This window comes from Prionailurus bengalensis, chromosome A1 (genome assembly GCF_016509475.1).
Source record: "Prionailurus bengalensis isolate Pbe53 chromosome A1, Fcat_Pben_1.1_paternal_pri, whole genome shotgun sequence".
NCBI lineage: Eukaryota > Metazoa > Chordata > Mammalia > Carnivora > Felidae > Prionailurus > Prionailurus bengalensis.
The window spans coordinates 125,140,502-125,159,071 of NC_057343.1; the positions used below are offsets into that span (position 1 = coordinate 125,140,502).

At 39.1% G+C, this 18,570-nt stretch overlaps 1 protein-coding gene across 3 annotated transcripts in view; it reads right to left on the reverse strand.

Moving 5' to 3' along the window:
- The window catches only part of ANKRD55 (ankyrin repeat domain 55), a 177,506-nt gene that overhangs the window by 78,031 nt on the left and 80,905 nt on the right, over positions 1–18,570 (reverse strand). For 2 of the 3 annotated variants that reach the window (XM_043590645.1, XM_043590631.1), the window contains exon 2: positions 17,150–17,240. In XM_043590645.1, the coding sequence (XP_043446580.1) occupies positions 17,150–17,207 (58 nt within the window). In that variant the 5' untranslated portion in view covers positions 17,208–17,240. Of the gene's footprint in view, positions 1–17,149; positions 17,241–17,549; positions 17,990–18,570 lie in introns of those variants that run through there. The other variant, XM_043590638.1, reaches the window with a different exon arrangement.

Sequence of the window (18,570 nt, forward strand, 5' to 3'; positions counted from 1 at the left end):
GGTCTTCCTTGGGTCCTCCAAAAGACATTTTTCAAGTGGCCCTCTACTGTAGCCACTTAAAAAATGCTCCTAGTGCCTTGATTTCCTGAAAACAGTTTAAGAAAACAAATTTAGTTTGTCTGTTCCAGCGTTAGAGATTGAACAAGTCTGTCACTCTGTAGTCCCTTTGCTTTGCATTGTTCCTGAAGCCTTGTTGCAGACACATTCTGTCAGCTGGTCTTCCATGGATGTCCTTGTTGTCTTGACTTCTCTTTCTCCCTCTTTATCAATAGTTAATTCAGATTGGACATGATCTCTTACTTATTTAAATTTTCTTTAAATTTGAACTGACCCTGAAAATTTCTACACTTGCTTTCTGTCCACAGTCACAAATTGACAATAAGTTCCTGAATGGCTGTCTCCATGTGTTTTTAAGGATGTCTGTTCCTGCCATGGTTTTGTTGTTGTGTAATAAAAGGCAGAGCATGAAGCCAAACCTAGTGAATAATCACTCTTTATATGTCTGTACTAGAATTTTGGTAGTATAGTTTTGCCTTTATTACAGGGGAAAAAAATCTCTAACATTAGATAGTAGAAGCTAGAGTAGTGTTGGATGTATTGTAGATACTTGATAATTATGTGTTTATATGATTGCATCAGCATATTCTTTTCCATTTGGCAAGTTGAACAGAGTGCATATAATAACTGAAGTCTCGGGCACCTGGGTGGCTCAGTCGGTTGAGCGTCCGACTTCTGCTCAGGTCACGATCTCGCGGTCCATGAGTTCGAGCCCCACGTCGGACTCTGGGCTGATGGCTCAGAGCCTGGAGCCTGCTTCCGATTCTGTGTCTCGCTCTCTCTCTGCCCCTCCCCCGTTCATGCTCTGTCTCACTCTGTCTCAAAAATAAATAAACGTTAAAAAAAATTTATAGAGGGGCGCCTGGGTGGCGCAGTCGGTTAAGCGTCCGACTTCAGCCAGGTCACGATCTCGCGGTCCGTGAGTTCGAGCCCCGCGTCGGGCTCTGGGCTGATGGCTCGGAGCCTGGAGCCTGTTTCCGATTCTGTGCCTCCCTCTCTCTCTGCCCCTCCCCCGTTCATGCTCTGTCTCTCTCTGTCCCAAAAATAAATAAACGTTGAAAAAAAAAAATTTAAAAAAAAAATTTATAGAAAAAAAAGAAAAGAACTGAAGTCTCATTTTTCATAATCCTTGGGAAAAGAGTTATGAAAAGTAGTGAAAGAAGGAGTCTTCTCCTTTAAATAATTTTGTAAGGCTTATCACTAGGATTTTAAGTGGAGTTAAATGAACACCTTCTGTCAACTATCAAATATAGATGTATGGTTAAAGTAAGGCTGGTTTATACTGTATTATCAGAACTTTATACATTTAATATTATGAGATCTAAAACAGTGGCAACAGAAATGACTTCTCAGTAACTAAGAGATGTGAATTCTCACTTAAATCTGAATCTCATAAAGAATCCTCTTTTTGAACAATGAGCATATTATCCAAGTGTGTTAATGTGAACCTATTTGGGTTCAGCTGCCTATTTTGTGAAATTAGAGGTTGACTATATCCTTGGATCTCAACACTGGCTAAACATTAGAGTCACCTTGGGAGCTTAAAAAAAAAACTGATGTTCAAATGCTATCCCCAGATATTTTGATTCAATTGATCTATCATTTTGTGTTATTTTATTTATAATATTCTCTTGCTTTATAAAAACTACAAAATACAGATGAAAAGAAGAAAAAATACATCCTCAAAGATAATCACCATTAAGATGTTGATGTGTTGTATGTAGTTAACTTATGTGACGCAATGGGCTTCCTTCCCACCTCTTCCTTCCTGGAACCTCTGTTCCTCTACCTGCCTGTATGATGTAATGAGGGGGTATGGAGAAATGCTAGCAAGAGCAGAAGCCTGTGAGCCTGAAGGATCTGGTTGCTTCAGAATGAGAAATTGTGAGAGCCTCTGCCCTTTCCATCTTCTCCTTCAAAATCTCAACTGTCTCTTGCTCCCCATTCTGCACTCAAAATGGGTATGACTGAAAATGAGTGGTAACCCAACTCACAGGCTATATAAATGAGAGGGCAGACTCCTGAGGAGCAAGCAAAGGGGATAACACATCCAAAAAGTTGTGAGGCCAGGAGGCAAAAAAAAAACCCAGGAGGGACAAAGTCCTAGAAGGTGCTATAGCACCCTGAGGTACTAAGCCTCAGGGATAAGGACAGTGACTTCATGCCTGTGGCTGCTGGTGGGACAGGACTAGCTGGCCAAGCTAGCCATACAACTCTCTAATCTCTCACACTGTGATCTTTCCACGGTTGGAATACAATGATAGAACCTGAAAAAAAATGACTAAAAGATCTTCTAAGACAGTGTGAGTTTGGCTAACAATAAGGGCATTTTGTTACTTATTTATTAAGTGAATCTCTGTCTCCCCTTCCCCACCCCAATTCCCCTTCCGCAATAAGGCACCAGGTCAAGGGTCTATTTTAAGAGGTCTGTATTAAGAGTATCTAACAACTGGTTTATCAGAGCCTCCATCAGAATGGAAGCAGGCCTAACAGCTGGAGTGGGATCTATAACTTTTTAGCTGCTAAATTGTGGGTAAGGTGTTTGTGTTCCTAGGGAATGATTGGTACAGAAGGATGGATGGTCCCTATTGATCAGAGGGCACAGAGGTATTTTAATATTGTAACAAAATCAATGACTAACAGTTCTGAGCATAGTCCTGCACTTACACATATCTATTTATTCATTATTAAATGAGATTACGCTATACACGTAATTTTTATTTTTGCCCCTTTTCATTTAATATTTGATCATAAATGTTTTCCCATGTCCTAAGGTAAGATTTTAAAATGTTATTTATAAAATGTGGCATAAATCCCATTGACTGAACTTAGCCATAATTGATTTGATCCTTTTATTATCATAGGACATTTAAATTTTTTCTTTTTGGAGAATCGAAGATTCTGTAGCTATTCCAAACAATGCCATAATATTCTTGCATATATATCTTTTTCCACGTCTTTGATTATTTGCTGTGGACATATTCCTAGAAGTGAACATGGGAGTCAATTCATTGACTCTTTGTTAAATTGGCCTCCCCAAGCAGGTTTTGACAGCACACCACTTCATCTTTCTTTTTAAAAAATTTTCTTTTAACGTTTATTTATTTTTTGAGACAGAGAGAGACAGAGCATGAATGAGGGAGGGGCAGAGAGAGAGGGAGACACAGAATCGGAAGCAGGCTCCAGGCTCTGAGCCATCAGCCCAGAGCCCGACGCGGGGCTCGAACTCACGGACCGCGAGATCGTGACCTGAGCAGAAGTCGGACACTCAACCGACTGAGCCACCCAGGCACCTGAGACTTCAGTTATTATATGCACTGAAGTCAGACGCTTAACCAACTGAGCCACCCAGGCGCCCCACTTCATCTTTCTTAATGATAGTGTACATTATTATTTTAAAAAAATGAATGTTGATGTGAAAGATGGAAAATAATATATAATTTTCAATGGCCATTATTTATTCTTCCTGAGAGGAAGTTTTTTCATATTTTTATGGCCATCTTATCATTTAATGGTGTCCTTATATCTTATTATTTCAAGGCATTTATCTTTATCTAATTAATTTGCAATACTTTTATATACAGTAAGTACACTAGCTTTTCACCTGTTACCTAGGCTTCAGTTATTTTCCCTGTTTGCCACTTAAGTTCCCAGGTGCTTTGTTGGTTCTTGAAAAATACATCTTCAAAATTCATGGATATTGCATTTTAAAAATTTATTTCATTGCTTTTATGATTAGAGAGGTCAGAAGTTGTGGGACCTTAGACTTATAAGTATGTTAACAGTTAACACTTAACTATAATTAATATAGAATTTCTAAACTTTATTTTTGTATACTACAATGTTTTCCCAAAGAGTCAATTATTGGATAATTTTCTGTTTCCTTCGTAATTTGTAATGGCAACCTTATCATATACTAAATCATTATTAACTCCCTACAGGAGGCTCTTCCTACCTTCCGTTCACTGAAACTGTGGCTTGGAAAGCAGAACCCTAGAACTGCCCTCTCTGCAGTGGTGCACACATGAACTTGGGGAGATAGCCAAAGTGCACCTCAGGCACATTCCAAAGAGTCCTGTGGTCAGTCTGCAGTCAAGGTTCTTAGCTTTTTTATGTTTCTAGCAGAGTTTTGAATTCTAGAATTTTTGGTAGCTTATTCGGAGGAACTGAAAAGCTCAGAACAACCCTAGAGTTAGTGAAAACTATTATACGACCACTTCTACAGCACAACAATGTCTCCAGTCACTATGATACTATCCACTGTTACTGTGCTCTTCATGTCTCTGTCACCCTGTGAAGAACAATCATAATGATGGTTAACAGTAACATTATGCTTATTCACAAGGCACTGCACTAAACCCTTTCTGTAAATCAACTCATTTAATTTTCACCTTATGAACTAGGTACTACAAATTATTCCCATTTACAGATGGGGAAACTGAGGCTTAGGGCAGGAAAGTGACTTACCCAAAGGCACCTAGGTAGCTGGTGAAACTCAGAAAAGGCTGCAGGCTATCAGGCCTCAGATTCCACCCTGTGACCCATGTGGACTATTATATATAACTGCCCTTTCACTCAGGAGGCAGAGCTCTCACATATTCCAGTGAACTTGTGACCTTTCTCTGGTGCTGGATGGTCATTCCACATTCCATTCTTTCTAACAGAGCCTGCGCCTGGCTCTCCACTCTGCTGCACAAGCTGTGTGCCTCAGCATTGTGCCTGACAGATGCCACCATTCTGCAGTTTATACTCATTTGTAGCAAAAGTACAATTTACACATTTGCTGAAAATTGGAAATGTTATCTATGAAGAGCTGTTTGTACACCAGGGAGACAATTAAAGTTAGCGGTAATAGTATAAAGATTCTAAAGTGAGGTTGACTGAATTCTTTTAATATATTAAGATAAATATGACAAAGGAACAAATAATTCTCATACTGATGCACAGAAAAGTGATTGAAAGTTTTCTAATCGCTTTTCTTTTTTAGCAACATTTATTTTTTAAGTAGTCTCTACACTCAATGTGGGGCTCGAATTTACAAACCCAAGATCAAGAGTTGGATGCTCTATCAACTGGACCAGTCAGGCACCCCCCTGATTTATTTTTTAAGGCCAGCATAAACTGCTAAAACACACAGACACACAGACACACACAGACACACACACACACACACACACACACACAGAGAAGCACCTACAGAATAATTTAATTTGTGAGTACAAAATTCTAGGTTTTAAATTCTACCAAATCAAATTCAATTGGATATTTAAAGAATAATACATCATAATCAAACAGTTTATCATTTATAAAGATGTTTTGATTTTTGTTATCAATTAGTAAAATATATCACACCATTAGAACAAAGGGGAAATACATGATAATGCAAGTAAAGAATATACAGGCATTTAATAAAATTTGATATATCTGTTACTTAAAAAATGCTTAATATCTAAGAGTAAAAGTTTACATTCTAAATTAAGTACATTTATTTCTAATCAACTCCAAACATCATATATAATAGCAAAACAATAGAGAAAGAAAGAAGACAAATTTTACCTAATGCAGTAAGTATGAAACAACAAAAAAAGATACAATAATCACAAAGGGAGAGCAAAATTATCATATTTTTAATAACAGCTAACTTTTACAGATGACTAATGTTCCATATACTGTTCTAAGACTTTCTTTTTTTTTTAATTTTTAATGTTTATTTAATTTTGAGAGAGAGAGAGAGAGAGAGAGCACGAGCGGAGAAAGGCCAGGGAGAGAGAGAGAGACACGGAATCTGAAGCAGGCTCCAGGCTCTGAGCTGTCAGCACAGAGTGCCACGTGGTGCTTGAACCCATGAACTGTGACATCAATCATGACCTGAGCTGAAGTCAGAGCTTAACCGACTGAACCACACAGCCACCCTTACTGTTCTAAGAGTTTCATTTGAATTCAGGTATTTATTTGCTTCAACAATTCTATGAAGTAGATAGTATATTTATCCCAATTTACAGATGAAGAAATAGAAGCATAGAGAAGAGTATAATAATTTCCCCACAGTTGCAAAGCTGTTAAGTGGCAGAGCAGGATTTGAAAACAGTCCATCTAGTTTCAACCTCTGCACAAGGATGGCACAAGAAAATTAGTGACAAAACAACAGAAGTAATAAGATTTGATTAAGTTAGTGAGGTTTAAAAATAAATATAAATTTGTAATAAATTTATAATAAAATAATTGGTAATAATTTACAAATAATTTACAAATAAAAATTTATAATAAAATAATATAAGCAGGAAATGACTCCTCCTTACACTGAAAACAAAAAAATTCCCAGGAGTAAATATTCAGAATCCAATTGAGGAAAACTTACAGAATTTTGCTGAATGATGTAACAGAAGAATTGAATTGATAGAGATACATGCCATATTCCCAGACAGGACAACTAAATAGCATAATAAATTTTAATTATTACACAGATTCATTTGTAAATTTAAAGTCATTTCAGTAAAAGTTTCAATAGTTTTTTGTGGCACTGGGTGTCTCAGTCAGTTAAGTGTCTGACTCTTAGTTTTGGTTCAGGTCATGATATTAGGGCTTTGTGGGTTCGAGCACTGCATCAGGCTCTGTGCTGGCAGTATGGCAACCTGCTTGGGATTCTGTCTCTCTCCCTCTCTCTATCAGCCCCTCCTCCATTTGTACCGTCTTTATCTCTCTCAAAATAAATAAATAAACTTAAAAAAATTAAAAAAAATTTTTTTTTTACATTTATTTGTTTTTGAGAGACAGAGAGAGAGAGAGAGCACACAAGCAGGGGAGGGGCAGAGAGAGAGGGAGACACAGAATCTGAAGCAGGCTCCAGGCTCTGAGCTGTCAGCACAGAGCCCATCGCAGGGCTTGAACCCATGAACCATGAGAACATGACCTGAGCCCAAGTCGGGCACTCAACCAATTGAGCCACCCGGCACCCCTTAAAAAATTTTTTTTTTAAGTTTCAATAGGTTTTTAGGGGATGGGGTTCAGGGAAATACTACTACTTTTCATTTGTAAAAACAAATGGATAAGTTTATGCTTTAAAGAAGAAAAAGAGAATATATTTAACTATTTGCTTATCTATACCTAGAATCTCTCTGGAAAAATACTTAAGACACTGCTTAAATTGATTTGCTTCCAGCAAGGGGAATTGGATGGCTAGAGAGTTTGGCAGGGGTGGGAGATTTTTCATTGGATATTGTTTTATACCTTAAACATGTATGAATGTAATATCTTCCAAAAGCAAAAACAAACAAACAAAAAGGGTGGCTCAGTCGGTTAAGTGTCTGACTCTTGATTTTGGCTCATGTCATGATCGCATGGTTCATGAATCCAGCCCTGCGTCTGGCTGTGTGCTGACAACACGGAGCCTGCTTGGGATTCTCTCTATCCCTCTTTCTCTATCTCTGCTCCCCCACTCTCTCTCACTCTCTCAACAAATAAACATTTTTTTTAAAAAAGTCAACAAAAATGAGTAAGATTATCCAATAAAACTGAAAAAAAAGAAGAGTACTGAGGGAGTTTTGCTCTATCAAAGAGTAAAACATTATGAAACTATTAAACAAATGAGACTCTGACTCAAACCCAGATAGATTTTCTAGAACCGGGTAGAGAGCCCAGAAACCTGCCTGGCACCAGCATAGAGAGTGAATCTGACAGAGTGGCTTTTGAGCAAAGAGAAGAGTTTTATCTGGAAGGCAAGTCTTAGAGGACAGAACATCAGAAACAGAGGACAGGGAAAGTAGAAGTATTCCAAGCTGTGTGAGCTTTCCTGGAGAATTCATTTCCTTCTTGGTTTTCCTGCCCAAGAAAATCTTGTCCCTTTCAATTTCCACCAAAAACAGTGGTGCTCTGCCACATATTCATTACCAAGGAGGAGTCAACTTGAAGGGTAAGAGGTTCTCTTGACCTGGGAAGACCAGTTGTCCCTGTAACCTTATGTGAGTCATTTGTAAGAACCATTAGCACTCATTGAGTGATTACTCTGGGCCATTAGTAGTTCCAACTGCTTTGTATGTATTACTTCATTAAATCTTTATAACAATCCTTGTTGCAATCATCTTTAAAACAGTCCTATAACCAACACTAGCACTCACTGAATGATTACTATGAGCCAGGCATGGTTGCAGGTGCTTTGTATGTATCAAGTCAATATATATAAGCAATCCTTTGTAGTAGCCTCATCTTAGTTTACAAGGCTTTACAAGGAAAGCGAGCTGTAGAGATGTTAGCTGGGTCACACACTAAGTGGTGGCACTGACCTTGAACCATTCAGTTTGGCTCCAGTGGCCATTACAACATTATACTGTATCCCCATCAATACCTCGATGTCTCAGTTTTCACATATAAAAAGTAAGGGAGTTGGATTCAACACTCACTGACGTTCCTTCCAATTCCAAAAAGTACTACTATTCTCAGTCATAACACTTCCAGGATCCATCCTGAAATTAGTTTCTGCTCTGACTGCCTGAAACCAGATGCCTGTGAGCCTATCTCTGCTCCTCTCTATATTCAGTGGTCATGCTGAGTCAGCCAAGTTATGGCCAAAACTCTAGAACACCATTTTTGGATGGCACTAAGTAATCAGAAGGATAAAAGCATCAATTCAGATGAATTTCAGTTGTCCCTCTCACAGTTCTTAAAAATAAGATTTTTTTTTAACAGCAGACTTGGGGTACCTGGGTAGCTCAGTCAGTTAAGCATCCGATTCTTGATTTCGGCTCAGGACATGATCTCATGGTTCCTGAGATCTGAGCTCTGCGCTGACGGTATTGAGCCTGCTTGGGAGTCTCTCTATCTCTACCTCTCTTGCTCCCCCTCCCCTGCTTGCACTCTCTCTCAAAATAAATAATAAACTTTAAAAAATAAAACCGCAGACTGTGTTTTGATTTACTGTGGTGAGTTAGAGAACAAAGAAATGGTGTCAAGGTTATTATCACAGCATAGGATATCAATGTTAAGATAATTCTTTTTTCTTTTTATCAAATGCTGTTTATGTGTGACCTTGTTTATAGAGCTGGCCTCCCTGAACTGTCTTTTGGAGAAACATCAGGTTGCTGCACAGAACAAATGTGCTGAATAGGAATATGATAAAGAATCTGGCTTCTGAAGCTTCTGTGATGGAACCCAAGCCCTGACTTTGCAAATGCTCAGCTTCTATCACATCAGCTTCACAGGTCACATTCCAGTGTAACCCCAACCTTTTCGCCACTGACCCCTCCTTCTAGGATGCTGGTGCTCTTCTCTCCTCCAAAGGAAGTCTGCCATGGAGACTGAATCCATCGCTACCTTGGAAGAGGTCAGGCTGTCACAGTGAGTAGAGCCCACTGGGCACAGTTCACTGCAACTGGAAGTTCAGCCTGGGGAACCACCTCAGTGGCTGTCAGCTCCCACCAGTCCTGCTTGAGGTGCCATTGCCTTTCTTTTCCTTCTCGTGCTAGGAGTCATGAAGGGGTAGGTGGGTGGGCTATCAGAACCTGCAAAGTATAACTTTTGGTAAAAAGGAGTGTGAGGGGGCTTGGGTGTCAGAAGCTGGAGTTAAAATGACAGTTTTGTCCTTGCCCTATGTGGCCTTGGGCAAGTCATGTAACCTCAGACAGTCTAGAGATGGAACATATCTCATAGGCTGTGTTGAGGATCAAGTGACATAATAGGAGTGAAGAGTTTCACACAGTGCCTGGCATGTGGGAGCTGCTTAATAAACCAGTTACTGCTCTTCTTGTGACCAGTTAATGATACTGGTTAATATTCTTGGCCTGATCTCCTCTATTTCCCTTTGTAATCTACTCCCCAGCCCTGGCATGGGGGGTGAGTTATGATGAGTCCATCTTGGTGGCTGAGAAGCTGGAGACAGGCTGGGCTCATAGACTGAAGAACAGAGCCATTTGCTAGTTATACAACATGCGTATTGCTAGAATACATTTTTTATGCTCAAATCCTTTTTGTATTGTTTGACTATTTTGAAAAAGGTGGTATTGATTTCACAATAAGAAAGAAAACAGTATGTTAAAAAACATTGTAAGGACTGGTTGATAACTAATAAGGCAACACCATTCATCTCAAATTTGAAAAGATTTGAAATGATTTGAAAGACTTGAAATGAATTTGAAAAGATTTAAATGATATTGTGATAACCTGAGATGAAGACATCACCCATGTGGTACTCTGTCTGGGAATGTATATATCTAAATCTAGTCATGAGGGAGCAACAGACAAACCCAAAAGGAGGAACTCAGTATTAAAAGAGACAGAGAGAGGCTATAATTTCAAAATGTCGATGCCATAAAAGACAAAAAAACTGTGCAGAAATGTTCCAGAAGAAAAGTGAATAAAGACACATGACAACTAAATATAATACGTCATCCTAGACTGGACCAAGTACTGGAAGAAATGCTATGAAAGATGTTACTAGCTCACTAGACAAAATTGGAATGCAGACAGATTAGATAAAAGTACATATACACACACACACATGCATATATAAACATATACATAGAGGCAGAGAGAGCGATGTGGGACATAGAGACACAGACAGAAGAAAGCCAACAAAAAGGCAAAAGGGGCAAAATATTAATGTCAGATGAATCTGAGTAAAAGATAGTCAAGTGTTCTTTTATGCCATTTTTACAAGATTTAAGTTTGAAATTATTTTCAAACAAAAAGTTTAAAAAGGATTAGCATGCTATTAAATATTTTACATGTGTATTTTAAAACTCTGAGGAACATTTAGAGATAGAAATACTTCCTGTGTGAAAGGAATCTTCCCTTTTATTCCTCCCCAATAGAGCCAATAAAACAAGATTATCAATGCACAAATTACATTTTTTAAATTTTACAAAGAGAAAACAAACTAAAGACCCTTATTAAGCACACAAATCTATGTATTAGTTCAAAGTTAGTGTTAGTTAAAACCACCATGATTTTCAGAGATAAATCAGAAAAGCTGAGATGTAGATCATTCTTGATATAAGTGGATTCTCAGAATCAGCAAACATTTTGCACTGACTGACAGGCTTCCTTCCTCTTAGTTACAAGTGCTAAACATGACTTCTGGTAGGATGGGGTCTTTCTGCAAGATGGTATATATCTCTACACATCTTTTACACCAATCTTGTATGTAAGTGCCTCTAGACCCTCTTCTTCTCACCTTGTCTCAAATTTGGGGATGGGTAAGATGTTTGTTTCATACTTGTTTGGTAATAAAAATAGCTACATGCTTAGTAAATTTTCTTTCAGATTCCATTAAAATATCCTTGCATCCAAATAATTGCATCAAAGAGAAAATACATGAATATCATTACCCAACACAATTGCTTAATAGTTGTTAAGGAAATGTGGAGTTAATGGATAGAGATGGTAGGAAAAGCTCACTGTAGTGACCCAGCTGACTTTTGGACAAGGGGCTGAAAAGAGGGTTTGCCTCCTGAAGTTGATCTGGCTAAGCTGTGGACATAACGTAAGGGTTGATGCAGGAGACCTAAGGGACCAGTGTACCTTCATTCCCTGTGGCTACCACTCCTGGATGCTCCCTCTTGGGATGCATACTAGGGAAAAAGGCCCCATTCCCTAGGACAGTAGGGCTGTCCTCTGATGGACAATACTGAGGACACCACTCTCCTAATCCCCAACCCACTGAATCACTTGCATTTTCATGGCTCTCAAAGGCTGTGAATGGTAATTGTTTGGGTAAGATTAGTCAAGGCTTTCCTCTAGCTAGGTTCACAAGAGGAGCCAGGAGTGGATGGGTTTGTCACAACCTTTCCCAGGAGTTGGTTGATGGGAGGGAGGTTCCTGTGCCAAATTGACAGCAGTGAAGCGGAGAAGGGTGAGGGACAGGCTTCTAGAAAACTTGGTCTTGAGTGGGCCACAAGACCAGAAAAAAGTCTTTCATCTCTGTTTCCCTCTGCTCCTCTTTCTTCACCAAATGAGGGAGAAGGCTAAACATTTCCCAGAGGCAACAACAGTCTGCTTCTAAGCCTGTGGACTGGTGAGTTCCAGCTAATCTTACTTTATCTGGACAATTAATCTGAAAATTAATCACAGAATTCCCCCTCAGTGTTCCTGGGTTTCATTCTAGGTATGCATTTAGGTTTTTTACCCTAAAATCATCAATTGGGCTGAAATCATTCCCTCTCTGTCTTGTCTCCTTTGCCTGCCTCTCTCTGCTCTCTTCCCAAACCTCTTTAAAAATGTGCTTATTCTTCCTTTGGAGGCATCTGGTTGTCATGCAGAATTTTCACTTCTGCTTTTTCAGCAAAGTGCAAATTTGTTACACTCTAAATTCTTTTTGTTTACTGCTTCCATTTTGGATGAAATGTTGGAAATTAAAACCCTCACATCTGTGTGTGGGAGCTTTAAAAATCCACAACACAATGGAAGAACAGCTTGATTGTGAAAATACACGCTTCATTAATTTTAATTTTTTAAAGTTTATTTATTTATTTTGAGAGAGGGAGATAGAGCACGTGAGCCAGGGAGGGGCAGAGAGAGTGGGAGAGAGAAAGAATCCTAAGTAGGATCTACACTGTCAGCGCAGACCCCGATGTGGGGTCTGCAGTTTGTGGAGCCCACAAACTGCAAGATCATGGCTTGAGCCGAAGTTAAGAGCCAGATGCTTAACTGACTGAGCCACCTAGGTGCCTCATTAATTTGAATTTTCATTAATCTCTTACTTCTTCATTAAAATTTGTGGTTGATGAAGGTAGATTACAGTTGTAGATAGAACATGGGTTTTGAAGTCAAGCAGCTTGAATCTCAGCATTGCCATTTTATATGTGGTAACCTTGGGTCAGTCATAACCTTTTAAAATTCCCTCATTGGTAAAAGGCGGGAACATGAGAGTGGGATAGATGTGAGGATTAAACGAGCTAGTCTATGTACAGTCCATGGCACAGAGCCTGGCTTTGCTAAGTGCTCAATTGACATTTGTTCTCATCAAATGTAATCCATGTAAAATGCCTGCACAGAGTCTGCTCCAAGTAGATGCCCTTTCTATCTTCCCTTCCAAACGCCAAATTTCTCTCTAGTTTCAATAAGAATGGGTTTTCCCAAAACCCCAGTCATAATACTTTCTGACAAGGGACTTGAGATTTGATATCTGTTCATGCCACATAACAGGCTGAATGGTGGCCCTGAAGATACATCCATATCGTAAATCCCTGAAACCTGTGAATTTTACCGTGTATGACAAAAGGGTGGATATCACCTCGTATGTCAAAAGATGTGATCAAGTTAAAAGACGTTGAGAGTAGAGATTTATCCTAGATTATGTGGGTAATCCATGCATTGTAACTATGAGAGAGAGGCAGAGGCATTTCTGAGACAGACACACACAGAGAACAAGGTGATGTGAAGACAGGGGTGTAGACTGGAGTGGAGGCCACAAGCAGCAAGAAGCTGGAAGAGGCAAGGGAGGATTCTTCCCTGGAGAGTCCAGAAGGAGCAGGTGCTGACATTTTGATCTCATACACTGGCCTCCATAACTGTGAGACAATACATTTCTGTTGTTTTAAGCCACCTAGCTTGTGGTGCTTTGTCATGCAGCCCTAGGACACTACTGCAGTGATTCAATCTGCACTGGAGAGTTTGCCCCTCCTCTTGTTCTCTCAGCAACTCTATCAGTAAAGAGCCTGCAGGGTGGGCCATGCCCCCTCAGGTGCCCACAAACACAATGCTCATGAAACACAATTTCGTCTAGACCCTGGGCAGGGCAGGGTGTGGAGAGACCCTTGGGACCACTCATCCAGCTCCCATCCTCTCTGAGGCCTTAGGTTCCTCCTTTGGGCATAGCAAACCTTTTCTTTCCACAATTAGAGACAAAGCTTAAAATGCAAATATCTTCTGTTATATAACATCTCCACTGCAGTAGGAAGCTTTGTGTTCCGTAGTAAATGATTTTACTACAGGTCCTTTCCTGCATGTGGGCTCTGACAGGGAAGACAGCCAGGAGGAACACGTGGGACCAGAAACAGTGTTGCTATGGTGAAAGCAAAAGCACAAAGGAAGAGTGGAGAGCTCTGAAGACCCAGGCTTCCTGCGTCACAATTTCAGAAAGCAAGCCAGAAACGACTCTCGTTCCCATAGCCAGATAACTGGGTGTTTAAGCCTCCCAGCAACCCTGCACATTTCACAGACTAGGAGATTGATTTGCCCAGGTTCATGCAAATGGGAATAAAACTGAGACATAACATGAGTAAGGGCCATATATATGTCCCTGAGCCCCCAGCATAAGGATGCCTTGTTACCTCTACTAAAGAGAAATCTAGAAAAATGCCACTGAAGGGATTCAGACTTAACACATCCACATCATTTGACCCCTGAAGGTCATTCTGTGTCATATTTTTTTCAAGTGCACAATGCTAACCATTCCCTGTGAAACCATAAACCAGAGCTGTCCGGGCCCTGCAACCATTCCATAGCAGCTATTGGGGCCACAGACCACCCATGAAAAGAAGTTTCTCAATGTTCTGATGTCCGGATAGAGAATACCTGAGTCTCAGGCCCTTCTATGACTCACTAGCTGGGTGTTATTAGTACAAACAGGCCCCACCTTTTCACCTCTCTGTGCTTCCCTCTTCCCATCTGAGATGTTAGGCCAATGGGTTGGATGAATGATTCTCAATCCTTGTTGTACGTGAGATCTTCCTGGGGAGCTTCCAGGCCTCCCCCCAACACTAATTATACTGGAGAACTAGGCATCAGCATTTTCCAAACCTGTCCATGTGATTCTTATGTGTGGCTGAGTGTGAGAACCAATAGATTACATGACTTCTGAGATCCTTCCAGATCATTTCTTTTCTCAACATTTCCACAGAAATCCAGGGCTACTAGAATTTTGATTCCCCAAATATTCAGAATTCATGGAAAGCCCTTGAATAAAGCCCACATTTGGGGAGAAAATCACTCTGCTGTGGTTTGCCCAACAATATACCATAATGGCATTTAAAAGCTATGTAATGGTCTAAACCATTATGGTCTTTCATGCTTTTAAGAGGATGGAAGGGTTAATGTGATAATAGAACTACTCAGGTATCATCTAATTAATTTTTATTTTAGGGGATTGCTCTAAATAGTACCCTGGAATACTGAAAAAAAATTAATGTTTTCTAGTCAACTAGTATTAACTAAGCTCTTGTTTATTCTGAGGACTGCTAAATTCAAGCTGGAGGTAGAGAAGGGAAGAGCCTTTCACATTTGAGGAACTCATAGTCCAAGGTAGCAATTAAAACAGGAATAACAAAGGCAGCCACAATTTTAAAGTACTTATGGCACATTAGGCAATGTGATTGGTGCTTTTTATGTATTATTTTATATTCTCACAACAGCCTTGCGAGGCAAACATTATTTCCTCCATTTTACTGCTGAGGAAAGTAAGGCCCAGAGAGGTTAGGTAGCTTTCTAAGGTCACACAGCTAAGAAGTAGATCTGCTGTTCCAACCTACGCTATTTCAACCATACTTCAGCACCTCTAGAAAGGATTGAGAAATAGAGATAGAGATGGCAGGGAGAAGGTGAACTTTCATGAGGGAGTCAGGTGTGGGGTGGACGAAATGCTGTGAATTGCTCACATGAAAGGTGCTGTAAGAAAATAAATATGACAAATTAATATGTTAACTAGTAAACTACGTTTTGGGCTCAAGCCTGTAAGGGAACACAACACTGGAACAGATGAATTCGTTATGAAGGGCCACCTCTTCACAGTCAATTCCAGCTTCCTCAGATTAGTCTCAAAAAAAAAAAACTCGTTGTGTTCCTCTTTGGATTGCATAGCTCAACGATGTCATTTTTTAGCTAGTATGAGGTCTTTGGATTTAGGCAGACTTTCATTTTTGCTGATTGTCTTCAGTGATACAAAATGTACCAAGGGGAGGGGATGGTGGTAGGCACAGCTTTAACAATCATTTTCCCTATGGTGTTCATCATCAAACACCATGTGAACCAGCATATTCTGAAGGGACACACACATGCAATTCAAAATGAGTTAAGAAGTGGAGAACTATCTCTCTTCATATATACATCTGTACATATAGTCACTCAGAGATCTAAAAGTAAATCTAATATTTGAGAAAGCACTGAGCTAAAATAATTCACCCATGAAACAGATACAGCTTGAAGGGTAATAAACACACTACGGCCTAGAACAGGACAAGGGAAAAAGAAAGAAGCAATGGATTTTCTTAATGAGCTTTTACAAATCATCTTTTTCATGTTGGAGCCAAAACTAGGAGCAAATGACCAAAGAACTTTAGGGTCCTGAAGAATATTCACAGGCTACAAAAAATGGTTTAGATGTCAGTTTTTTTTTAAATATTCTAAAAAATATTTATTACATTTACAGAGTGGAAATTTCCTATGCATATATAGAAAAGATGCATAATTGCACAAAGGTATTATGTATATGTACACAGTTCATATGCAAAATGTATACACATAAACTGTACTGCTGAATACATGCTTTTTATGAGGATGGGGCTGATTCCATAGCAATCTTTTCATGTGGAAAATGACCTCCACTTGGCAAATTATGAGTAGGAAAGATATATCCTGTCATTACAAATAACATAGTGTTAAATCACACCACAACCACAGATGAGATATTCTATCAACTATAGTATAAATCTAGGTAACATCTATTCCTAAAAGGAAATCAAGAAGTATCTATGGAACTGTGGCAATGAGATATTGAGTTAATAGAATGAAAAGAGACATGTGATTTGTTCTTTTTATATTAGTTACTATAATATAGTTTTTAAAGATTTGAAAATAAACTAATGAGAATAAAGATGATCATATCTGAAATAGCTGGTTGTGTTTGAAACCCAATTTTTAAAATTTGTACATAGGAATACTTTAACAAGACAAACAGACCATAAGCTTATTTTTCTTTTCCAAATGCTTATCAAATAAGAAGTGAACATGTAAAACAGATTTGTTTTCTATGTGAAATCCTCTTTCATATTACACACACACACACACACACACACACACAACTCTTTTCCCCCTCAGAATTGCAGAATCTCTACCACTGAACTAAAGATATGAAGAACCAAAGGAGGTATTAAAGCAGCATTTTTACCTTTTTGCTGGTCAAACACAGATGGAGTGCTGAAATCCATGGTTGTTTGTCTCATCATTTACCATCAGAATGGCAAAAAGCATCCAGGTTTCTAGAGAGAGAAAAAAAAACCCCACCATCTCACATGTTACAGTCAACACATCAGTCAGATACAGCATCACTTGCCAAAACTCCTGTTTGAGAATTAAACGTGCATTAGAGCTGCAGGTTGTTGTCGAGGCAAATTATGGCAATAGGCAAATGTTATTCCTGTGATACCTGCCAGGAAAAGAGTTACTTCTTGTGGCTTCATTCATCAGCTATGCTTGTGGGTAATTATTATACACCTTTCAACCCCCAACAAAAAAAAACGAAAAAGCTCAAACTCTAAAAAAAATACAATTTGCAGGGGGCCACCTGCCTTGGATCTGAGCCAGGAAAACACTGGAGGTCAACGGAGCTTCAGCAGCTGGAATGTTGCTTTAAACCAAAAGAAATCTCAATGGGTGAGTGAGGATTCACAGGGCCAGACGGAGCATGTGCAGAGCTGCCAATGCAGTTGGATTCAGCTGTGTTCTTGGTGGAGTGAGAGCTGCATTTGGGTCATGTGAGCGGAGAGTGCCATCTCAATGGAATAGGACGTAAATAGTGTAGCAGGAAGCTGCTGGCCATGTGCTGTATGGAGTGGTTATCGGCTTTCATAGCTCATCTGCAGTCTCTCTTCGGCTTCATGCTCCAAATGACAGGGAGGATGAGGGGAAGCAAGTGGCGTTTGAAAGGTGAGAATTCAAGGCTCAGACACCCATGACAATGAAATTAAAACAGTCTGCAATCACAAGGGCATTCAGTGCAGTATTATATGTGGTTGAAAAAACCCTGAAAATACCAGAATGTACACCACTGAGGAATAGTTGAACAAATGGTAGTAAATTCATACTCTACATTTAAAAACGTGAGAAAATCTCTCTATATATTCATCTGGTAGGAGGTCTCTAATCTATTGTTAAATGAAGAAAAAGCTTATACATTTCATTTGTTCACATTTTTATAAATACAATAACTACCCACTGTGTATGTAAATATATATATACATATATATATATATGTATATATATATATATTTTAGGGAACATCAAGGAAGATGTAGAAAGATACACAACAAACCATTAATACTAGTTACCTCAGGGGATTGCAATTAAAGTAGTAGGTTTCTAACTCCATCTACCTTTGTATTTTTAGTCATATTATAATTAATGTCTATTATTTTATATTTGTCATTATAAATTTGATATAATTCAAAGCAAACTAACAAAGCTCTACACTCAAGTTAACCAGCCATATAGCAAATGCTGTCATCAAGGCTGTTGAAAATGGTAATAACTGTTTTCTTTTTAACTTTGTGTGAATGTGGAAATGAAAATAGAAGCCATTTTTCTTAATAT